Source organism: Acanthochromis polyacanthus, chromosome 18 (assembly GCF_021347895.1).
Source record: "Acanthochromis polyacanthus isolate Apoly-LR-REF ecotype Palm Island chromosome 18, KAUST_Apoly_ChrSc, whole genome shotgun sequence".
Lineage (NCBI taxonomy): Eukaryota > Metazoa > Chordata > Actinopteri > Pomacentridae > Acanthochromis > Acanthochromis polyacanthus.
In genome coordinates, this window is record NC_067130.1 from 8246627 (window position 1) to 8272394 (window position 25768).

The following is a 25768-nucleotide window of genomic DNA, read 5'->3' on the forward strand; positions in this document are numbered from 1 at the left end:
CCTGTATAAACTTTCAAACATATACAACGCAGGCGCTTTCTGATGATGACATAGATGTCTTCTGCGTCTTCTCTGGTGCTCGCTCCTGCTAACATGTTTCTGTAAAGGCTTGAACTTGAAGTAAGTACACAGTTTGGCTTTATTTAAAGTTCACCGCTGCGTTTTAGTGGGTTTCAGCTCGAGTTTAATGTAGTTTAATGTTGAGGAACTACGGGGTTTTGGCTTGTGTCGCCTACAGTTTGAGAAAGAGGCGAAGAAGTGTGGCATGTGTACGTCCTCATCACACCGACCTTCACTCTGCTGCAGTTACATCAGGGCTTCATGAGGTTGTATTATAGATAGACAGCCAGAGTGATACTTTATTGATTTCGGGGGAAAGTCAAGCATCCACTCGCTTAAAAAACAGCACAAGAACGTCAGGTAGGGTGCAATACAGTACAATTGTGGTGGTCCACGTACAATAAAGTGGTAGTCCTATAATTAGCATATTAAAGGATTGATACCACTGACTAATAGTGCAGTACAAAAATAGACATGTTAAAGTGATCCCATGCAGCGCCATACTTGTACAAATGCATTACTGTAAATTATGTATATATATATATATATATATATATATATATATAGTCCTTTTCACTTCATTTTTTTGAAGTTTACAAGATCCCCTTTATCACAAGACAAGCTCAGAGGTCTTTGACACACACACACACACACACACACACACACACACACACACACACACACACACACACACACACACACACAATATAAATATATATACTGGATATCTATATATTAGAGAGAAGTTAGGCAAAGTATATATTAATTTGGACAGAATTCATTCAAAATGAAAATTAAACCCCCCTTTTTCCAAGTTCACTTTTGAAGAGGGTAAAATTTGAGGAATTTGGGAAGAGCTGCAACATCACCACTCAAGAACAGGTAGCAAGGTAAAAGGAAGGAGAAATAGATAAAAGGCCTGAACTTTTACAAGGCAGAGAGATGGACTGATGATATGGCTCTCTGTAGCATGTGAATATTTCTGGGACCACTGGGATGTTCTGGGAGTGTTTGTGGAGCATGGACTCCATGGACTGGAGAATATGGTGGGCATTGTTCAGAATGGGCAACAGTTTGTTGTCTCTGTCTCTGCTACTGTCTCAGCGGAGTCCAGCTTTATGCTCACTATAGAATCAGTCCTCTTCACCAGCCTGTCTGGTGTCTTCTCCAAATTCAAATTTAAAAATAAATCTAGCATGAACAAAGAAATTGTCAAAATCTTGGCGCACTGGAGTCCTAATTAAGTCCAACAATTTTAGATTTAAACCTGAGAATTACACATTTTTTGAATCCCATAACACGATGCTCAAAATAAACAACTAATAATATTTAGAACAAATCTGCTGCATGTGTTGTTTACACAAAAAAATCAATACTACATAACAGTAATATGTGTTTTACTTGGCAGCCTGTTTCTTTGATGATTAGAGATGTCATGTTCCATATGGGAGCACCTACAACCGATAATGTCACTACTGCATATATCCTTCAGCGAGGAAGAATAAAATCTCCATATTAAAACACTTAACATACAGTAAATGGATCAGACTTTTCCATAGAATGAAATAACATCCCAACTGTTATCAACCATATCGTGCCATTTTTGAGGGCTTTAGCTGGGATTCAACCCTATCCATGCACCCTTTGGGGATGTAGTCTCAGAGACCCAGGCCTAAAGTGAGCAGTGAGTCAACCTGGTACCAGTTTGAGGACTGGAATTACATTGAAATGAATAAAGAAAGCAAAAAATGATACCAACAGCTACCAAAGCTCAGACGACGTTCCTCACAGTGGGACGTATTCTGTTTAGGATCCCAACTGAACCGTCATTTTCAGTTTTAAGTGATGTTTCTGATTCGTTTATTCTATTATTATGTTTGATTTGATTCATTAAGAATGCTCTGGGGTCAATCAAATCACTTACCATGCATGTAGTCTCCTGTTATTGTTACCTAGTACTGAAATGATTAGCTGATTGACAGACTGAAGTAGTCACGTTAAACAAATCAATTTGGAAGCCATTTATTGAGCAAAAGTGTCAAACAAGAACAAGTTTTAAGCTTCTAAAACATGAGGGTATTTTGCTTTTTTTCTTACACAATATTGTAATAGGACTATAATTGTGTTTGGGATTTTTTATCTGCAGAAAAAACAACTTGAGGACGTCACATTGTGCTCCAGAGGGGGTTGAGATAATCAATTTTCACCTTTTCTGGAACTGCATAAACTAAATAATTAATCAATTACACACAAAAAAAATTGAGTGGTTGATTGATAAACAAAATCATTAGTTTCACCCCCAGTGTGAACAGTGTGTTTGAGGAGCAGAACACTCTCAGACACTCTGCAGTGTTATGTTCAGAGCATGTGGGCTCAGCAGCTGCTTTCTGCTGCTGGAAGGAACAGAGGTGTGTCTGCAGCTGCTGCTGTGTGTGAAATCACCAGGATATGAGAATACAGTATCCCACTGAACACCTGTGCTTCACTTTTTCTGCTTGGCTTCCCCTCCAAAGAGATCCGTCAGCGGCCCACATCTCTGCCTACCTGCTGTGCCACAGTGTGGCGAATCAGATCGGCTTGTCAGGAAACCTGCTTACTGTGGACGGCTGTTTTGGGTTTGTGTCGGCGGCGGTGGTCCGCCGTGTAGCCTAAATATTGCCACTGGATTATGTATGGATGTTGGTCAATATCTGGAACGGCACCAGGGATTAGCGGTGTGGCTGTAGCTACACTTGAGGACACCGAGGACAGGATTTTGTCTGGGATTTTGTGGCTTTAATGTTGTGTGAATTCACTGTTAGAGACAAATTAAGCATGGACAGTTATTTAAAAGCTCAGTCTGATGTACTTTATGACTTGGAAAAACTTTAGATTTGGCAGTTTCTGACAAAAACAGTGTAGATAGTAAAAATGACAGAATGTAGTGAAAGTCCTCTTGATTAATGAAACATTTTTTAGAAATGCAAGTTTTGGATGCCCAGATAGCTCAACAGGTTGAACAGGCGACCCATGAACAGGGGCTATAGTCCCTGATGCAGCGGCCTGGGTTTGATTCCGGATCACGGCCCTTTACTGCAGGTCTTCCCCCCCATTCTTCTCCCTACTTTCCTGTCTGCCTCTTGACTAACCAGTCAAATAAAGCCAAAAACGGCTAAAAAGAACTTCAAGTTTCTTTTGGAGAGTTTGGCTTTATGATTGTTGTTGAAAAGTGTTTACTGGAGTACTAGAAATACTGTCCAGGTTTCTGAAGCATCTTGCAAACTTTTGTCGGATTAAAATGCTCACAGTGTGCTTTTAATTCCCAGCTTTACCTTCAGTCATGAGTTCTCAACTTCACTTTCAAACTTTACATGTTGAGTGTATCAGCTGTCAACTCAATGCTGCCTTAAAAAGTGTCAGAACTCATTACACCGATGTAATTTAGTCGAATCCTCTTCTTTGAGTAGAGAAACAGCTTTTCTGATACTATTTGGCCACACTTGATTTTGTATTTTGTTGTGAAAAATGTAAGAAGTTTTTCAGGAGAACTCGTCTCTGTTTCAGTTCTAAATCCACAGCAAACATCGGAGGGTGTCAGCCAGGCTTCACTCCACCGCAGAGTGTTCACAGCCACTGACTGTGAAAGACGGGCTTTGGTGTGTGTTTGTGTCTGCAGGCTGGAATATCTGTTTGTCAGCTCCTGTGTGTACACTGAGGGTCAAGAAGCAGTCTGCGAGGCGGGTGTGACTGTCAATAGAGAGGCGGAGGCTGGTGTCACGTTGTTTTTGAATGAGACGCTCCCCTTCAGGAATTCCCAAACAACTTTGCCTGGGTTACTCGTATCCTATAGATTTGTGATTGTGTAACATGTAGCCTGATGGCAGGAAGCTCCCCAACAGCACTGAAGACATGGTGTTTGATTTAAATGAAAAAGATGCTGGATTAGTGGATGAATAGAAACATAACCGGCTGCCGTTTTCATTCATTAATTAGCCATTTTTCAAGACAAATATGTCAAACATCTTCTCAGTGAAGATGATTTGCATTTTTTTGTCATTGTAGTGAAGAAGAATGTACTTGAATGATCAGGCAAATAGTCAGCAGGTGAATTGCTGATAAAAAAATAAATGTTATTTTCACTCCAAGATCCAAATGTAATGGAAAGGGTCACCACAATTCGGAAATTCACACAGAAATTGAACCGTTAAATAGAGCAATAGGTCTTTTAATATGCTGATTAAAGTGATCAGTCTGTTGATGATATTGTGACAAAACTCTATAGATTTGTCAGCGCATTTTCTTATTTATTACCAGTAATCGTTCAGACTTTGTTAACTAGGTTTATGGATAGAAATCTGTGTTGCCTGCTCCAATGTGGGTACATTTTTACTCGCAAAATAAAAATTCCGAGCGCTTACAAGCACTGAATCTATTGTCGAAAGCATAATTAAATTGACATATATTGCTGTATATTAAGATATTTATTTTTGTTTTCCTTTACACAAAGATGTTCCACCTTAAGCTGATGCAGAAAAGGAACAAACAGATCCATAAAAATGTACTTAAATGCAGGAAATGCGGAGTTTGATGCTCGAAATTGACTTAAATGAAATGTGCAGCTACGTCTGCTTGTATGTGAAATGTTTATCAAGTGTTTTAAAGCAATTAAAAAGGCAAATCTTTTCAGTTATGGCTGGTTCACAAAAACAAGAACTCTTAGTCTTTCATATTTAAGTTGAATTTCTTCGGTTAATGTTTTTATGTGAATGTGCTTCACATTCAGTTGACGGAGCAAAGAAAATATATCGTATGAAAGGCTGGTTTGTGTTTTTGCTGTTTTGTTGTAGATATTTGTCACCGATTATCATCAGATAGTTGGAAAGAAGAGGAGAGATGATGTTGCTGTAATAAATTAGAAGAAGATGTCGGCCTACCTCCTGCTGGCTGAAATGAGCTATTACCTCATTTTGACAAATATTACCAACGATTGGTCTCTGAATGATTTGTGACTATGAAATGTAATCAGACGTTTTTATTCCAAGCTCTGCTGCATTATATTTATGTACTTGGAACATTTTTAAATTACACGCTGGACTTTTCCCTTTCTGTTCTGTTTTTTGTTGACAGTTATGGCTTTGAATCATCTGCTGCGACCTTTCCTGTGTCAGTCGCTGGTACGACATGTCCGGTCTCCTGTCGTGGTCGCCTCCAGGGTCAGCGTTAGACCGCCTCTGTGCCCCGGCGTCGCCCGCCACCCTGCTGCATGCGCCAGGCTCTACGCCACCAAGAAGGCAAAAGGTCAGCGAGGACACTAGAGTTCACATGTGGACAGCCTCTATGGTTCCATCGGAGCCAACATGAGTTTGTTGATTATATGTTATTTGTCTTCGATATGAGCCTCAATGCTTTCCCTTCTTTCCAAGCCAAGGCAAAGGGCCAGTCAGCGAAGGTGAATATCAGTTCAGCTCTGGTGGAAGACATCATCAGTCTGGATGAAGTGAATGAAGACATGACCGCAGTTCTCAGCGCGCTCAAAGATGACTTTACACGCAACCTCAGCATCCGAACCTCGCCAGGTAGTCGGCTTATCTTTCTCTCTTTCTTGGACTCCCTCTAACTGTTTTCCATCTGCCTGTTTCTCCTTACATCACGCTCTGTTGACTCTGATGTGTTACCACTTCCACACAGAACACAGCAAAACGTGCATGAATGTAATGTTTCACACGAGATACGCATGAGGTCATTTAATATGACATAAACATTGAATATTGCAGTGAAATGCCGTTTGAATAGACTGTGTGTGAGAGAGAGCCATTGTTAAATTTTGTGCCCAAATTGCAAGGGTGTGAGTTGCTTTTGGACTGGTATTTGTCAATATTATGAGTAAAAAGTTGACCGTGCAAGTCAAAAAGATAAGAAAAAAGAGCTAAAAATGTGTCAGAAAGACATGAAAGGTAGTCATAAAATATCTGGGTCAATATTTAATTGAGGGACCTTTGAAGTCCATGGGATATATCAAGCATGCATTTTTATTAAAAGTCTTTACAAATTTCATCATTATTTATTGAATGAAAAATGCGTGGATATCACTGAAATGTCAACTAAATTACTGTCCCAAATTTGAATAACAACCACCTTCTAATTAGCTAAACAATAATAAAATGAGTTTATTCAGGAAAGGTTTTGATTGTGTTCTTTTAATTAAGTTGATATATTCGTTACAGCTATTCCTTTTTTGGCAATATTTAAAATTTTATATGGTGTCTGTGTCTGAGAAATCCTTTTTAACTAAGTTCCCCATTACATAAACACCTCTCAAGGAAGTGTGTTAATTCCAGATCACATGACCTGCTCCACATGATGTCATTTCCTCCTGAAGAAAAGACTGACAAGACTCCAAGGCTTTCTGAGTTATTTAATATAAAGTCGTGTGTGAGTCACGTGTGGATTTATGGCATGTCAGCAGGTTTACTACAATATCTTTATAAATAACTTTCAATTTCAATTTTACTTAGTTGTATATAAAATATTTAGAAGAATCTTTGTGTGAAAATGTCATGTGGTGTTTGGTTATAGGCGGCCATGTTGATTTTAGGCCCGAAAACAGCAAAAATGTCGACTATGATACAAAAAGTCCCACAATTCTATATTGACCCATCTTTTCACAGGGCAATTATCTTAAACATACAGTCAGTGCAATCAAAGAGCTTTTCAGGATGAAGAGTAGGAATACCTTTCACTCCATCATAATAAATAACTTCATCTCAGTTAGATTGAGCTGCTTTACATTGAAGTCAGAGGCTACAATAAAAAAACTGAAGGTAGCTGCAGTGACGCTCTGGAAGATCATAACTAGAGAAGCTAGGAAGCGTCCGGTGATGTCTGTGGTTCCAAAACTTGAGACATCATTGCCCTGTTGTCCAGGAAAAGAGTGACTGTACTTTAATTGTGCATTGACTCCGTGAAGTCTTGTATTCACTAGTCCTTTACATACCCATTTTTCCTTTGGGATAAAAGCCTTTTCTGTGTTTTGGTCTACCTGACAAAGCGCCCGAGGGTTTAGCGTGAGGAGATCCCATGTGACATTACCGTGACCCTGGTTTGGCCTCTATTTCCCAACAACATCCGGGCCGTGACCCTTTGTCTCTGGGTTCCAACAAATGGGAGCAGGGCTCAGGGAGTCGGAGGTGGGGTGTATAATGGAAGCTCCCGAGGGAGGAGGCAGCTGCTTGAATCGGACTTTTAACTGAAATTGTCGTGAATTTTTACTTTTTCACAAATTCACCCTCGATTTGTATGTTTGACCCCTATGTGTCACATCTTTCCTTGTAGATTCCCAGCCTTGTTTTTCCTTTCTCCATTCATAACTGAACATTTCTTTTGCTCTGAGTCATTTTCTACAGTCTGCCCCTCCCTCCATCACTTGCTCTACTTTTCCTCAGCTTCACATTTTGGCCTCTGCTAATGTGACATTTTTCAGCCTCTGTCTCATACTTCTGAATTCAAATTTCTCGTCAGGGAAAGATTTGTTCATTCATCTCCAGAGCTCCTTGCTCCACGTCCTCCACCTCTTTCATCATTAGTGCTTCCATCCCTCCATTCTGTCATCCTTCCTGTCTTCTCCTTCAGTCCGTCTGTCCTGCGCTGCTGTCCTCCGGTCCGTCCATCCCCCTCTCTTCTGTCCAGCTGCACAGTAATCCAGGGAGGCAGCAGGACTTAGGGCTGACAGCAGAGATGAGATGGTGGAATGGGATGACGTCAGTTGTCCGAATGTGTGTGTGTTTGTTCCATGAACCTCTCATCTGGCTCTCATTAAACTTATGAGTGTGTGGACATGGCTGTATGCGCTGCAGTGTGTTGCCATGAATGCATGCTGTATGTGTGCATGTGTTTGTTTGTGTGCAGAAAGTCATAGATACCGTAGATGCAGGGAGAGGACGGAGGATCAGTGCTTTTGTCCCACCATGTTGTGATAAGCAGATGGATAATCGGCTTCCATTTCTGTGAAAACGTTGTTAAAAAGTACAGTTTAGCATTTTATGATTATTCCCATTCTCGTGGCTACAGCCAGCAGAGGGTTAACTTAGCCCAGCGTGAAAGCTGGAAAACAATTAGTCTGCTTGGCTCTAAGATAAGATAAGACAAAAGGTTATTAATCTTGAAGAGAAATTCTTTCACATGGAAATGTTCTCTAATGGTTAAAGTCTCTTTTCAGATGTTGATTGAACCCCTAAAAGTCTCTTCTGTGTAATTAAGTTACAGACTTAGGCTTTTTTTCAATTTTAATAATCCATTCTTGTGTAAAAGCGGCTTAGATGTGACTCTACAGCAAATCTCCCTCTAGAAGTCCCTGCCTCCCTCTTCATTCACCCTTCCCCATTCGTTGCAGCTCGAGCACACCACCTCACCTACGACTGCTCAAACACTAAAACTACGCTACACAATAGCAAAGTGTAATATTGGAGTAATTCAGCCATACTTACAATGAACCAATAAAGAACAAGGATGATGATACTGAAAGCCTCACCCCACAAGTATCAAGATTAGTTCCTTAACCCGTTATTGGGCAAGTGATCGTATTTGGTAACTTCTGCACACATTAAAAATGGCGTTTCTTACAACTCTCAGTGAGGTTGAGAGGCATGCGGTTTTTACCCAGCCAATCAGCAAAGATCACTCTACATTACATCACACTACATGGTGGCATTTGACCAATCAGCAGAGGAACGTATCAAACTTTCTTTTTTCTCTGACGTTGGAAAAAGACAGACTTGCGGCTCGGTCCTCTTCTTGCAGTCGAAACGTCAAGACTAACCATGGTTAGTTGACGAAACTCACACATTTTGCAGTTAAGTAGTTGTTCTAAGTGATGATATATACATTTCTTGGAATGTTTTTTTTGCCACTAACAGGCGAGGAACCATATATGGTAACTTTATAGACCTTGAATTTTGACTTGAAAATTAAAAATTTTGAAAAATTTCACAAAAGTAAAGAAGTCTTAGGGTTGACAGTTTTAATTTCAAAGTATTTCAATGAGTGCTCTTGTTACTTATGAGACTGTTGTTGGTACACTGTGGTGTTAAGGTAAAAATGCTCAGCTGTGTGTTGAATTCCTATATCTTACATATGTGCATATAAAAAAAACATATTGACAATGTAAATTTTCTATCATTTGGTCCAGTTAATGCAGGGTGGTGAGAACGCTGTCCTTTAATTGCTGGTGCGGACCAAACAACTGCATGGAAATCACCTGATGTAATATATTGTACACTTTTCTGACTAGTGTAGGCATTTTTTCTGCGTGCCTTTCTGGAGCGTTTTGCCGGAGAGAGGTGACAGGCAACAAAGGTAGCGAGAAAGGGAAACTGACATGCAACAAATGAACAATGAAAATTGCCTTTTCAATGTTATGACAGTGGCTACAAGCCAGATTCTGTTATTATTTCATCAGATGTTAAGTTTAGATCAAAAACTGTTCTGCCAGATTTCTGATATTTGGCAAATACATTCTCTTCTGCTCAACTCTTGGCCCCCCACCTCATCGTCCATCTTTATATATAAAGAAATGATGTCTGCCCTCCTAAAGTACTTGCAGATGTGTTGGAGCTTATTGTAAAAGCACAGGTAACAAAGACAGACAGATCTGAGTATGATGGTCTACATTTATACAGAGACACTGTGAGGCAAACAGTGGGACAAATGGATGTTCAAAGTCAAACAGGGAGACGGTGTAACTGGCAGGCAGGTGGGCGGCCTGTCATTGCCAGTGGTGGGTTTTTATTATTTTTGTTTTAATCTCTGATTGATACATCTTTTTTTCCCCTCCTTGATAAATGAATCTTGTAGAGAAAATTACACCACTGGCTCACCTCCCCTTCACCTCACTTTTCCACACACAGCCCCCAGTGGGTGAGCGGGGAGGCAGTGATGTAAGGCAGAGGTGGAGGAGAAGGAAACAGCAGCGTCTGAGGTTAGCCAGATGGAGGAGAGAGGGGTGGATGGATGGAGCAAAAAGAAGGTACAGGAGGAGGGTGGGCCGTTTGTCGACTTGTGTTGTCAAACTTACCGTTGTTGCTCTCGCTGTCGAGACGATGGATCACGGAAACCTTTACCAGTCTCTAATTTAGATTTTTTTTAACCTACTCCTGCACTTTGTGACTTCTGCTGTACATTCTTCTGTCTGTTTGTGAATCTGCCTGAGTGACTAAATGATTTACTTTATGTTTTCATTCATTCCATATCTGCATGGAAACTGTGTTATCAAACCAGAAAGCTACTAAATCTGCCTGTAGTGATGCTCATTGTCAGAGACAGTCCCTACAGGATTTTGTGGGCTTTTTTGAGGTTGTTGTGGCCTACAATGCCTGAATTCGCAGCAGCTTTTCAAAAAAATTTGTGATGTTTTAAGCATATTTGTTGTGATGAAATTGCGGGAGACGGAGACAATTGCTAGAAAGTTGCATTTTTTTTTTTTCAGCTTTTAGAACCTGTTTCAACATTGTGATTTACAATATTTCTTCCTAAACTAGTTCTTTAACATGCTTCAACCCATTTATACAAGCTGGAACACCACGGTGGGAAATTAGCAGCAGCCAGATACTGGTTTAACATGAAGTGGTTGGTAGATTTAAGGCACAAAATGATAATTTGCTATTGAATGAATCATATTTGGACATATCTGTCAGTGGCTTAAAAAGTTAATTTTACTTCCTGTCACACATGTATTCACACACTCGCGGCTCGTCACATCAATTGTTTAATTTAACTTACCTTCATTCTTTTAGTGCTCCAACAGATCTGGATGCAGTTTCCGTCACGGCGATTTGTCTGCTCTGTGGTCTGTTCGTTTCAGCCATTCTCCTAATATGGCGGTAGAAAAGTGTTTGTCAATCGATGATTTTCATTTGTGTTCCACCACAGTATTGCACGAATGCAAAGCAGTTTACCTCCGCTTTGGTGAAGAACATCAGGGAATTGTTTTTCACGGTCTTTAGCAGTAATTTTTGTCGGTAAATGAGCGACATTAGAATCAAACATGTCTGCATCTTCAAACCATAAGCAAGGAAGTGAATTTGGTGACGTGCGTGCGTTACGTTTGCGCTGGGAACTGCTATGATTGGCTGGCCAAAATTGCGGAAAAGTTGCGGTGATTGAACAAAATTGCAAGATCAGAGATTGGTTGAATTTGTGTTAATTGCTGCGATCGCAACATTGCAAATTCCTGGAGGGACTTTAGAGAACACAAAGTCAATAAATGTTTATGAAGCATTTGTGATAAGTGTGTCTGGAAAAAAAAAACTGTTTTATAGTAGACTTTAAAGTCTGAAACAGCAGTAAGAAAGAGACAAAAGGTAACTGATTAAACTTTATCAATAAAAATGAAGTCAGATATCCATAAAATGCAGCCTGTAAAACTGTTTGCTGCTGCAGTTTACCATCACTTTGACATCCCAATTTTACCAGCTGTAACGAACAACAAAGCAAAGTCAGGTTATATTGCACGTGGCAAGATGAAAATACAACTAAATTCACTGAGTAACACACAATCACAACGGGTCAACCATTAAAATGATGGTATACAGCGATTTATGTCATACTCAGTACAATGCAAGACGTTAATCTACACATTGAGATGTCTGTGTAACTAAAGAAGAAAAATCACTGAAATGTCAAAAAGCATACCTTGTGGTATCAGTGTGCGTTTCTATTTTAAGTATTATTCCGTTAAAAAAGTCAAATCAGATCATTAGCTCTGTGACTGTCTTCTTAAGTGCAAATTAGTAGTTGTAAGTGTATCAAAAATGCATCACAAGAGGAAGTGATAATGCCATATCAGTCTTTTATTTCCCGCCCCGACCATATCGTCCGTTTAGACTGATACATAAATTGACACCTCCACTGATCTGTATTTGTTTAGGAGCTCTGGATCACATCGTGGTGACGACTCAAGACGGGAAGTTTCCTCTCAACCAGCTGGGTCAGATCTCCATGAAGTCACCTCAGCTCATTATGGTCAACATGAGCAGCTTCCCCGAAGTAAGACGATCGCATACATACACACACGCAAGAGAACACACACATAACCAAGGGCAGTTTCTTCCTACCGGTATCTGTTTGTCTCATACGGACAAGCAGGCAGTAACTAAGCTTTGTAAAAATAATCCAAAGCGCAGTCGGACAGATAGATGGTCCTCACTGGAGGAAAAATGAGCCAGAGCAGAACTCGAATCCCCACATCACTCTGTGTGAATGAAACCTGACCTGCCTCTCTCTGTCCTGTGTCTCAGATGCTAATTGATTGATCACTCGGGCAGCCCTTTGTTCTGGGGTGAAAGATAGCAACAAAACTCTGCCTGCGTGTGTGTGTGTGTGTGTGTGTGTGTGTGTGTGTGTGTGTGTGTGTGTGTGTGTGTGTGTGTGTGTGTGTGTGTGTGTGTGTGTGTGTGTGTGTGTGTGTGTGTGTGTGTGTGTGTGTGTGTGTGTGTGTGTGTGTGTGTGTGTGTGTGTGTGTGTGTGTGTGTGTGTGTGTGTGTGTGTGTGTGTGTGTAGTGCGGTTGTGTCTGCGTGTGAGTTGTCACAGAGGAGGAAATGACCTCATTTTACCCGCAGGTTAGGAAGGATTGGATTATTTTTCTTTTTTCACTTCTTTTCTCTCCCTCGTTTCCTTCGTGGATTTTGTCCGCAGGGGCAACTCACATTTTTTGTGGTCAGACTTTCTTGTGGTCTGGAAAATCTAAATGTGCTTTTTTTTGGTTTTTTGGGGTTTTTTTTTGCATTCAACACGACATTATGTAACCAAATATCCAGAGATGGTAATGACTGATATAACTGATCTCTCAGCTGTCTGTAAAGTTCACCTTGATCTCATTAATTCTTGGGCTAAAATTCACGGCGCGTTGTTTACGTGATTTTTGTCCTCATATCTGATCGGTTTTCTATCAAGATTTTGCACAGTCTGAGTTGTACTGCATCCTGTATAATTAAATACTTGCATGAATACTCAAATGACAATGTGCTAAATCTTAAATTATTTAACTAGTCTGCAAAATTAAGATGCAAAATCATCAATCCCTTCTGGTTAAATTTGTTTAGATGCACAGAATAGTATCAGCGTTAGAGACACTTATTATTGTTTCGCACATACATGATTTTAAAATAGAAATATACTGTAGAGAGACAACAAGAAGGAAATATTTGCAGCCAGAACCTGCTTAAAAGGAGTAGAAATAATAAATAGTGCATTATAAGTGATGCTGGCATATACAGTATGTCAAACTGGCTAATTTACAACAATAATTTGAAATTCAAATAGCAGCCTCAGTGTCCGAATGGCTGCCACAACACCACCTGCAGAGCTGCAATGAACTTTTCTGATAATTTAGTCATCAAAGTGAGTCATTCTTAAAGATAAAGTGGTCAAACTTCTCACATTCCGGCTTCATAAATCTGAATATTTTCTGTTTTTCCTTGCTTCCGCTGTGACAGTAAGCTGAATATCTTTGGGTTGTGGACAAAACAAGATGGCGTTTTTCACCATTTTCTGGCATTCTACGGACCGAACAGCTAATCAGGCAGATTAATCGACAACAAAATGAACAATTAGTTGAAGGTTTTGTGCCTGATTCAGCACCACATGGGGACCTGTGTTGCAATTCCACATCCTTTTCTCTTGACATATGTTGCCTGTGTGCCTCTTTACTTCACAAAAATTACTATAAATAAATAATGCGAAAGATTACAGAGAAGCAGGAACTAAAATGGAGAACGCTAAAACCATAATTTATGGGGTTTAACTTGTACAACTTGGAATCATTTTGACACATTAAAGTAGATGCGAGGCCATAAACAGTGACAGGTTATGAAAATCTCTCCTGTCAACATTACATGGTGGAATCAAAAGACGTGTTTTCAGAGGCATTCAGCCTTTTGTTCTGTCAAACAAAAAGCAGTTCTTCCTGCGCGTTCTGTTTCCTCAAAAGCCTCCTGAGGCCTGTGGTTTCCTCTGTTTGCTCTCCAGGTGAGACCACAGCATACAGTTGCAAAACAACATGCAAATCCAACTATTTATCAACACCTAAAATCTAGAAATCCAGTTTTCCAGGCTAAACAGTTCCTCCGGTGACTCTTTCTTTCCCCCACCTTCCAGAAACTCTCACCAACAGACCACACACACACTCATGCACGCACATGCTGCCCTGTCATGTCCTGCGTTAGCCATGTCCCACACAGAGGTGAGTCGTCAGTACCCAGAGCTAATAGGCTTATAATGATGCCTATCCATTACCAGGCGCTGCAGAGGCCCTGCAATTGTTTTCCGTTCATTCATTAAGAGCAGCCTGGGAAGACAGTGGAACTAACAACATCAACCGGCATGCTTGGATCCGGAGGCAATTTGGTGTGTGTGCATGTCCATGTTCAAGCATCCCACCGCCGCGTTCATCCCACCACGCACACATTCCTCTCCGCTCGGCGTTCTGCTTTGAACCGGGCCGCAAGCGTTTGATGTGAAACTTCAGTGTAATTTCTCTTCCTCTCCAACATATTAACCAGAAACCTGCGCGGGCTTTTCAGAGAAATTCCACTCGGTTTTTCGTAACCGCCGGAGCGGTCATCCGAGAGAGGAAGCGGTGATGAATTCGATGCTGAGAACAATCAAACATAGGTATGGGATGAATCTATCACCCCGCGCTCAAAGAGAGCGACTGGAGGCCTGCTTTCCGGATGATTTTAACAAAGGAACAGAAACCTCATGAATTAATTTAACGCACACAAATAAATTCCTTTAATCTCGCTGCCATTTCTTTTCCCCCGGTGGAAAAGGCCAGAAGGAGCTGTCGAGAAACGAAGGGTAAAAAAAGCAAGGAGGACATTATATGGTCTTTTTCTTTGCATTGCATATTTGCACACTTTGTAAAGCTCACCGAAGGGAATTGTCATGCGGTTGAAGAATTGATTTGAGGAGTGTGACTTTGTTTTTAGTAATTCAAAGGGTCTGGCCTCCTCTGCATCGTGTCCATGCACCATTTAACTGTAGCTCTCTGCTTCTCATGCAGAGACTAAAAGATTGTGTTGTAAATGATGGATACTGTCTTTATGTTTCACATATGTGAATGCAGTGAGTTTAAATTGTGCTTCTTTTTCTGTCTTCCTGCTGCCTTGTAGGCTTCTCAGAAACTTTTCAATAAAATTCCCAAAAGCCACTCGATAGATTATCTGATATTGTCACATATTGTGCGACCAGTAATTCTTAGAGCCTCTTAGCGGCGTCTTTCTCTGGTCCTGTGCTCTGTTGTCTTTTTACAGCCCAGCTGCCTCTCCAGCCAGTGTCCACTCACTGAACACATAATGCTCTTCTTTTTTTAATCTCCCTCTGATTATCTTCAATCCTTATAACAGATGACAGATGGCATCTGGGGAAATATTAGCTTCCTTTTGAAAAAGATTTTCACAAAGATATTTTCAACAACAACTGAGAAGGAGGAAGTTTTCTGCATGTTTTCATTTCTAAAGATAGTTTCGACAGGCCACATTTACAGTAGGCAGCAGTTATTCAGAGAAAGCCGACGCAAATGTACATGCCAAGCTATCAGAGTAGAAGAAAGGAGACATTGCAGCTTAGAAATGTCAGAATAGATTAAAGGTATTTCACCAATTTTACTTATGCATGCATCACTGAAGTATGCATTGATTAACCAAAATGAGCTGTAGCTTAGCTCAGTGTTTCATGACCTAAAAATAACAGGAACGAAGATGATAAAAAAACATTGGTTGCTACAGTTTGAAATGCATTTCTTCTGCACAGTCTTCATTGCCTTTCATGACAGAAAATGGTTCTGTCATTCTGATAAATCCACTTTGAACAATGTTATGTCTTCATCGTGGTGCTTGTCTCTAAAGTACACAGTATTGATGCCTTACAACAGATTCCCACCGTGGAAGTTCCAGCTGATTTAACCCTGTTAATCTGCTCTGAACCTGAACCGGGTTTACAGATCCAGTCTTGAACCTTCCGTACTGTTCACAGACTCATCAGGATTATTATCAAACATGTCTGATATCTGGATGTAAGGATATTAAAAGTGGAAGTTGTAATCTTATCTTCACTTCTCACTGAAAAACAGACAACCTGTGTTCATTCCTCCTGCTTTTGTTTTTCCTCAGTGCAAAGTACTGTATTATTAGTGTTATAGCAAGTTGCTGTAGTCCAGTCTCCATTTTATCCACATCTACTTCTCCATGACACAGCGCTCAATTTAGATCGTCGCCAGGTCGCCGCAAGCGCCGGGAATCATGGCAGGTTGATGACATCATACAAAGTGGCTGCCTCCATGAAGAAAACATGATAGACCGTTCAGCTCGATCGAGCGCTCCATTTCGACGGCTGCCAGGTCGCCATTTACGTCGTTTTTCGTCGCAAATGGCGACCTGGCAGCCATCGAAATCGAGCGCTGTGACATTACACAAGGTACCACTCTGCTCCCTTATTGCAGCTTCTTACACAATAATACCAAAAAAAAGAAATTCTGAATTGTTAAACATGTGTTTGAAATACAAAGGAAGTTACCACATGTAAATAATTTTCCCACTGTGGCATCTTGTGTGACGCACCATTATTTACCAGTCTTGTGTTGTGCATATGTCTGAGATCTTTGAGTAAACTTCGATTTCTCATTGCCGGGTTGAGTGTCCTGGTTTTTGGTCATCAAAATGTGGTCACCCTAAACATAATTACCATTTACAATCTCCACGGATGTAGAGAGAGCTTCAAAACTGAAAATTAAGATTCCAAAGTTGGATTAAAAACCAAACACTAACTCTAAAGCACGTGTGTCCATGCATCATGCACAAGCAGACTCTCCTTCAGGGTCACCAGAGGTCAGCGCCGTGCCCTGCAACCTTTCAGTGCTGTCCCACAGGGCCGAGCGCTGACAGTGGCCCGAGGCACTTCCACAATACATGGGCTCCACACACACACTGCATGCACAACACCTTAATGATTGCCAGCTGGAGTCGAGCCACTACCTGCAGTTGTATCACAGTGTCAATTCATACATGTGTGTGTGTTGTGTGTGTGTTTGTGCCTCCAGGCCACAGCGGCGGCCACCCGAGCCCTGAGAGAGACCAGCATGAACCTAAACCCCGAGGTGGACGGGACCATCATCAAGGTGCCCGTTCCCAAGTGAGTTTTCACTCTGACACGCTCGCGCACAAACATGCCTGAGGCCACAAATGCTTTCAGACATTTAGCACTTTCCTCCGTTTCCGTCTTCTTTGCCTTTCACTTTTATTTTTCTTCTGTTTTAATTCATTCTCATATTTAACCCATGTGCCGTCCTGCGGGTCAAAATTGACCCAGTTTAAGGTTTGAAAATGTGGAAAAGAATATATTTTCTCAGTGAAACTTCTGATGTCCACATTTTCAACATTTTTGGGAAATCTTTGAACATTTTTTTGGTGGGAAAAAAGAAATATTCCAAATGTTTCTTAAGAACATTCACATAAAAATCAACCAAAATCCAGTGAAATTCACTGGGTTTTGGTTGATTTTTATGTGAATGTCCTTAAAGAAAATATCAGAAGTTTTGCTGATATATATGTAATCACTTTAGATATTTTTAGGATTTTTATAGAAGCTTTTTACTCATTTTTTGAAAATATTTACAATATTTATTTTTTAAATAAAACTTTTCACACAGACTTTTAAGGAATTATTGGAATTTTCTTCCTGAAGGTTTTGCAAATTTTCAGAAATTTGGGGAATTTTTTTTTGCTGAATTTTTGGATATTTTTCAGACAAGGACTCAATATTTTTTGGTGCCTGTAAATGATTCTGTTTGATCTGAAATTTTTTACTGATTAGATCTGTCTGACACTTGTGGAATTTTATATAATTTTGTGCATTTTTTTTTTGTTTGATTTCACTTTTCATGTGTTATTCAGACAACCGTTTTACAGACATCGCCAAATAAAATATCAATAAAAGAACCAATCCATTATGTGAATGTCTGTAGTTAAACACTACAGCAAGTCTCAGCTATGGGTTTGTGTTTCACCCCATTAATAAATCCGCCGGTCTGTGTGCTTTTTGCTATAACTGACAGGTTTATTGACTTTCCTTCTAGATGTATAGAGACCCTCGGTGTGTTGATGCGTGGGTTTGGTCAGCCTCTCTCTTTCTCTGTTCTGACCAGACCTCTCTCGCTCTCTCTCTTTCTCCTCCGGCCAAATCAAACAACCGCACACAAAACAATCCGTCAGTCACTCACTAAACCGCTCCGTGTGTGTATAAAGTATGTTTTTTACATATGCACGTGTGCATGTGAGTCCGCATGAATGCCACCCCATGTTTACGTGCGTGTGCGATCGTGCGTGTGCACGTGGAGCAGCAGGTGTTAGTCTGGCAGAGGAGGGACACAAGAGTCAGGCTGCTTTTCCCCCTGCAATCAGTCTCGGCACGCTCCAAGCCTCCATTTGCATTTCCAAAGAGAAGGCGCTCCTTGATTGGCCCTGGAATCGGTAATTAGGCCGTATTGTTTGCAGTAAATAGACGTTGCACTTGGATTGTTTGCAAATAGTCCCCGAGGCAAAAACAACGAAAAAAAGCCAATTAAGGACAAAGAGGGAGAGTGAAATGGGAAGTAGGACTTTCTGAGTGATTAACAAATGCAAAGTGAATGCAAAGTTGCTGGAATGACGGATGTTTCGGCTCTGGTCTGAGTCCTTGGGAAGTGATTGGTGTTAGATGGTTGCTGCGAGTCGGAACTAAAAAGGATTAGATTTCATGCTTACAAGCACTCAGCATCCCCATTTGCACAAGTGATTAGACCGGCTTTCATTATTTTGTTTCGGCGCATTTATGTGTTTCTGTTTTAGGTGCAATTTGGATTTTTTTTTTGTATTTTTCATCCAAAAGTTTTGACCTTTTTTTTTTATGTCTCTCTTTGAAATGCTGCCAGTTTCAGTCTCTTTTAAGTAAACATTATCGTACTGTACATACCAAAACATTGCAAGCTGCTCCTTAAACCCACAGGCACCAGTTCAGCTAAGCAAGTCCTTCATCAAATGTTAAAAGTGAATAAAGACATTAAAAGACGCAGATGAGTTTCTGTGTGGACCCTTGCTCGGTATAATCACTCCACCTGTCCACACTTCTGAAAACCCACTTTTACAGACTTGCTTTCATGTGATGTTTACTTTTTAGATTTACTTAGATTTAGTGTTTTATTCTGTATTATGTCCTGTTTATTTTAGATGTTCTCTCTTGTTTTATTTTACTTTTAGCTGCCTGGTTCTTTGGTGTGATGTCCTCTCTCTAATTTTTTGATTCTCTGACTTTTGATTTATAATTTTTAACTTTATCCCTCAATCTTATTCTTTAATTGTTTAAGCTGCCTACTTCCTTTGTTTGTTATGATTGCTCATCTAGTTAATTATTCATTTAATTTATTGTCATTTTTACTATTTATTTTGATTGACTGCTCTGACTTGTCTCCTATATCTTGTTTGATTGTCTGTGTTCCATGTTTTAACCATCAAAGCACTTTTGGAACACTGTTCTTAAGTTTGCTATATAAATAAAGTTGTTATTCTTGTTTTTCATCCTATATTTTAGCTTGTGTTTTGCTCTCTTTTCTGGCATTTCCTCCTTTTCCCTGCAGAGTGACTCGGGAACACAGAGAGAACCTCGTCAAGCTCGCCAAACAGTTCAGCAACAAGGCTAAGGATTCGCTGAGGAAGGTGCGCTCTAATGCTGTCACACAGGCCAAAAAGGCAAAGGAGGGACACTCGGAGGACACAATACGACTCGTAGAAAAACAGGTACGAGATACAAAGAGTGAAGAAAGAATCAGGGAGCTTCATGCAGATGCTTAACTGATAGACTGAAGAAGGAACGTTTGAAGGTCGGATATTGAGCAGCAGATTCCTGAAAGCCTTGCCTGTCGTCTCCAGAATGCATTTTTTTCATGTTTCAGCCTAAAATACCACACAGATGGTTTATTTCACCATCACTGTAAACCCCTGGTTTCAGTCTTGTTCTAAACATTCAGTGTCTGTAGCTTTAAATATAGCTGAGCCGCTGCTGGCCACGCCCACTTCAGGAAGAAAACTGCCTCTGTGTCAGTTATTGACTACAGAGGAACAGCTGAGCAGACGTCAGAGAGGTGAATAGATGTGTGCAACTAGGACTTCATATCGCCTTTAACATTTTTTTCTGAGCAATTACTTCACTTAGAAATATCCTCCTGACTACCAGGAAAAAAATATTGTCCAATCTCATTTTTTTATTATTCCCAAATTTTTTGTTCGGTAATTGGAATACTGAAATTTTTTTTTTGAAAGAAAAATTTTTCTTGTCATTTGAAAAAGCACAGAACAAAATGGTGGAAGTAACTACAAATGTCCACCACAAACACTTCAATACTACGCTAAAATACAGTTAAAATAATTCAGACAATGTTTTAATATGTTATTTAGAGAATTCTATAAAATATGCCAACAGCATTTTAAGCCAAAATTTACTCAATAAAATGTATTGTGCGCTTACTTTTCCTCTTGCACTGACAGACACCATTTTCCTTAATGAGAAAGAGAAAGCCCCACCTCTTCACATTTGGTATCACTGAAAAGCCCTAAATGTCCTCTGTAGATGTCTAAAGGAGTTAGTTCAGTAGCATGCAGTGAGTTGGAGATAATCAGGTTTACAAATGTCCTCCACAGACGACAAATCCGAACTGCTGGTAGTCAGGATAATAAACAGATTTCACAGCGTCACCATTCTAAAATTAGTAGTTTAGCAGTGCAGAGCAGGGAAATGGCTATAAAGGGACTGCTGGTTAATATGTAGTCTTAAAGGACTGCGTTTCAGTCACGATTTAATACTTGTTCTGCTGTCCGACAACAGGACAAGAGAAATCTGTAAATGTAAACAGCTGTTTTGGAAGTTCGACTGCATTGAAATCGGCATCTGTGAGCACAGAGAGCAGGAGAGAAGTAAACACTGGGAGCATGAGTATACGGTACCTTAAAGTTTCCACAGAGAACATATGATTAACGGTAACAACAGTTAGGATTTTTCTATTGATGTGGTGACATTGCAGTCAATAATAAAAGTAATTCCCTGGATCTTTAGCTCCACAGATGCTGGGAGTGCATGTAAACTTGTGTTCACTCTTGCAGCCAACAGCAGAAACTTTAGTGTGGTTTGCTTGTGGCTGAGACATTTTAGCAGAAGCAACACTAGAAAATAAAGAAACCGGGCTAACTGTGAGGCAACTACTCTTTCTGAACAGCTCACCTGCCAGCAGCAGGCAGTGAAGGGATAGGATTATTTAAAGTTTGACAAGATGACTTCTGGTTCCTCAGTTGGAACGTGGCATTTCAGTAAAATCCCTCCTGGCTTCCAAGCTAGGATGCTATCTAGTTACACCTCCAACTTTTAACAACCACAATAAAAGTGTTTATTCACCGTATGGGATCTTTAAGGGGAGACTGAAATAAGAGAAACTGTTGCAACCACAGTTTGAACAATATGCAAAGTCACAACATGATACAGTAATTAAAATATTCAAAATTTGCTAAATTCTCTCACAACCACCTTCAGTTCAGTCACATCCTACCACTTGGCAGCTACTTCATTTAATCCAAATGTGGCTAAAATGTGCATTTAAAAATCTTTTTTCTCTCTGCCTTCATAGATACAGCAGATGTCGGACGACATTGCAGCAGACATTGACAAACAGCTCGCAGCAAAGACCAAGGAGTTGTTAGGCTGACGGCGCTGATTAGAAGAAACATGCAGGTTTTATATTTGATACTTCACCACCGGTTATAGGACACAACAGCAGCAACAAGTCTGCTTTTCAACATGTTGATAATAGACAGTGACTGGACCATGTCGGGGAGCTGGTTTTTGAATCACACACAGAAACACGTTCTTGGTCCTGTAGCATATTTTTGGGTTCTCTGGGCAGAAGCCGAGCCTTTGTTCCTGCCCACATCGCTGGCAGAGATCTTCATTTCACTGCTGTGTGATATCTGTGTTTAGCTGCGTAAGTGCATAAACAGAAATTGGCACGGAAACAACAACGACAGACTGCCCGTCACCTCCCTCCTCCGTTGTTACTCTTCCTGTCTTCAAACAAACACCGAGCAAGGGACGAATGGACTTTTAATGGGATTTGCGGGCCTCCTCCTAATCAAACCCTTTGCCACAGGGGCTGTCTGTTTATATAAAGTAAGCGCACCCGTCCGAATGTAAACTGGCTGCGGGTTTTTCTTGGTGGCAAGAGCGAGAGAGAGTTTGTTCCAGAGACGTAGACGTCGACCGAACAGATACCGTTAGCGTGTTGCCAAACATTTGTTTCGCATTGATTCCAAGTCTGTTAAAAAGTCACTTGAGTGGGTAAAAAAAAAAAAAGACCTTTAATTTCTGTCCATGGTGAGGATTGATAATATGACTGCTCTCTTTTAAACACAATAAAGTCAGGAAAGTAACATTATTGATGGACTCCATTAAAGAAACACTGCTTTGTACCATGTGCGTCATCTTGCTCTCTTCTTGTTTTCTTTTCTTTTTCTCCACTTTTGGTTTGAAGTCGCCCCCTCCTCCATTAGTTAGAGTGATAATGGACTTTTCCTGTGCACGGACCTCCAGGCCCCCGGCTGCTGGCACCACAGTTGTCCATTAGGAAAAGAGGCTTTTAATGTTGCTCGCCTGTTTGTCTTTAAATAGCCGCGCTTTTAAAGCCACAATCAGAAATCGTAGCTGTTGAAACCGAGTCAATAACAAGAAACGTTGGAATGAGAAGCCTACCCAGCGACACACGCATGACTCGGCTTTCATCCCTCTGCTGTTTGCACCAGCTCGAGGCTTTCTGTGCCATTATGTGGTCGGTGTCATCATCTCTATCATGATTGCTGCTACTGCTGGTCGCAGGCAGCCCACAAGTCAGACAGGGTTTATTTTAAGTTTGCCCACACACTTGGTCTTTCGGCCACGCAGCCATTTGAAGATTACAATGCTGCAGCTGCTAATTATGTCTTTGTCAGAATGCCTTCCGACTTCGTGAAAATTAAATGAGGAATGGTGACAAATCAGATTTCATGGTGGTTTTTGTCATCTCGGCGCTAGCTGGAAGCCACGCTGTGTTTCTTGTGACTTTACTAGGTTTGCCCCGCTGCTCTGGCTCCCTCCATGGCTTTGCTTTAATGGCCCAAACAGACCGGAGTCATTGGATAAACAAGAGTTTAGCAGAGGAGTGGCTGAGTTGGGACAGAGGAGGGTGGGGTGGAAATGGCAGGTTTTTGTGGTGATTCTAGGTCCATATGTCAGCAATTTGAGGGCATTGTGTACCTTGGCCTAAAACAGAGGCTTCATGATCGATGGAGGGGTGAAAATCTCCCAAGTCCCTGGCGCAGAACACAGGCGAGCACGAGGAAATTGCTTTCAGCTGATAGCTTCATTTCGGTTGACATTTATCAAGTGAATTACCCCTGTTCCTTTCGAGTGTTTACTACTACTAGCGCCGCCTTTTGACGTACATGTGTGCGTGTGCGTGCGAGGCTGCGTTTGTGTACGAGCGAGAAAGCAGTAGAGGTTTGTCTTTGTGGAAGTTCTGGTGTGTCCTTTGGCGATTCCTCACAAAAATATACAAGCCTAAATTAGTTCAGTAAACGTTTGATTTGATAGTCTAGGCTTTTATCCGCTGCCGGTGCAGTGAGCGAAAGATCACCAGAATCACACTTGTGTGGATGGAACTCACAACAGGCTGTTTTTGAATCTGTTCTCACTTAAGAAGCATCTAATTTTTGCACAATGGAGTGATCGTACTATTGAAAGCAAGACTTTTAGGGCTCCAACTATATAACTTTTGCACATTGGGCTGCAAAAGTGACATTTATATTTGCTAAAAGGTAATTTAACAGCATCGTAAGTAGGGAAGAGTTAAAATCAGTGAAGTTTTCTGACATTAGGGTTGAATGATATGCCAAAAATGATTGCGCCATGAGTCACGATTTAAGTGGAAATGGTAGTTTTTACATTTCTTTTCCACCCAAAGAAATACAGAGCGATGATAAAATGATATTTGCTGCGGTCTGCACCAGACAGGCATGTTTGCTGGACATGATTTATAAGCTGGGGTTTTTCTGTAGCATCACAACGCTTCATTTTATATTAAGCGGTATATTGTGACTCATTTTAACCGTCCAAAAGTTGCAGCTCCAGCGATTTGGATATCGTACGTGCAATTTCGAGGCTGAAGCAAAACCTGTGAGTGCTTAACCCTCCTGTTGTCCTCATTTATGGGCACCAAAAATACTGTTTTTTTTGTCTGGAAAAAAAACCCCAGAAAATTCAGCAAAAAAATTCCCCAAATGTCAGAAAATTTGCAAAAACTTTCAGAAAGAAAATTCCAATAATTCCTGAAAAGTTTCCCTTAAAAGTTTAATTTTAAAAATCCCCCAAATTTGACAATGAAATTTTTGTAAATATTTTTTAAAAATGAATAAAAATCTTCCAAAAAAAATCCTAAAGATACCTAAAGTGATTACATATGTATCAGTAAAACTTCTATTTTCTTTAAGAATATTCACATAAAAATCAACCAAAATCCAGCGAATTTCGCTGGATTTTGGTTGATTTTTATGTGAATGTTCTTAAGAAACATTTTTAGCACTTCTTTTTTCCACCAACAAGTGTTAAAAGATTCCCAAAAAATGTTGAAAATGTGGACATCAGAAGTTTCGCTGTGAACATATATTCTTTTCCCCACATTTTCAAACTTTTAAACGGGTCAGTTTTAACAACACGAGGGTTAAAATAAGTAAAAGTGCATTTTAGTGTTTGTCAATTCAACTTTTTATGTTTCCTCTTTTTAAAAAAAACTTGCACGGCGTTCACACTGGAGGCTTCAGTCGTCTGTCTGCGTCTGCACAGGAAGTGTTCAGGTCCAGTGTTGAGCTGTAGGTCACCCACATTTGGCAGCACTCGACGCCGAATACGCAATTACCGTAGTTACACGTGGAAAACGCACGAAAATTGACCTGAAGTGCCAAAATACGCCACGGGATGCACTGAGGAGCGTATAGTGGTGCTAAAACGGCAGCCATTACACACAGCTGAAGAATGTGTCTGAAATGCTTTGGTGTACAGACGCCTGTACTCGTACTGGAATCATATCTCTTGAGCTCCTCTTCGTCTTCCTTTATTCTGTACCATATCTCCACTCTCCATGCAGATTCCCGTCCTGCATTATTCATGTGTTTTTTTTAAGAGAAGCTCGCGACAATGGTGTGATACAAGTTTGCCAAAAAGCCCTACTTCATATTGTAAAGCCACTGTATGTGTGACAGAAGAGGAGTGTATGTACGTGCTGCCTCTCTGCCTCCTCTCTTCCCTTTTGTGCCGCCTGATTACACCCCGAGCCTCGTGTTCCTGCAGCAGCCGGGCCGCCGAGGAGGCCGAGGAATCGAGCGACGACGGGGCTGACCACTTCAGCGTCGACAGAATTGGACTGATCCCACATACACACCTCTCATCCCCTCCTTCTCCCTCTCCCTCTCCCTCTCTTGCTTCTCATCACCTCTGGAGTCTGAAGAGCATCAGAGTGTGAGAAGCCACCCTGAAGATCTCATCAAGGATCCAATCAGCCGCGTGAATACAAAATGCACTCTCCTCTTGCGATGTGATGATGGTGTGGAGGCGGGGAGAAGGGGGGTTGAAGAC

General features: G+C 40.7%; 1 protein-coding gene across 1 annotated transcript; it reads left to right on the forward strand.

Annotated features, from left to right (window-relative positions):
- Positions 1-34: 34 nt before the first annotated feature.
- On the forward strand, positions 35-22575 carry mrrf (mitochondrial ribosome recycling factor). The gene is made up of 7 exons (XM_022205401.2): positions 35-120; positions 5167-5337; positions 5463-5615; positions 11960-12078; positions 17130-17221; positions 19701-19860; positions 21738-22575. Exons 2-7 carry the CDS (start codon positions 5169-5171, stop codon positions 21813-21815), a joined length of 771 nt encoding a protein of 256 aa, XP_022061093.1. The 5' UTR covers positions 35-120; positions 5167-5168; the 3' UTR covers positions 21816-22575.
- Positions 22576-25768: the final 3193 nt, after the last annotated feature.

Excerpts from the sequence above, each read along its gene's own strand:
- mrrf (XM_022205401.2), top strand. The coding sequence starts at position 5,169 with ATGGCTTTGAATCATCTGCTGCGACCTTTCCTGTGTCAGTCGCTGGTA. Across the intron at positions 5,616-11,959 it reads CAGCATCCGAACCTCGCCAG|GAGCTCTGGATCACATCGTG; the intron begins GTAGTCGGCTTA and ends GTATTTGTTTAG. Across the intron at positions 17,222-19,700 it reads ATCAAGGTGCCCGTTCCCAA|AGTGACTCGGGAACACAGAG; the intron begins GTGAGTTTTCAC and ends TTTTCCCTGCAG.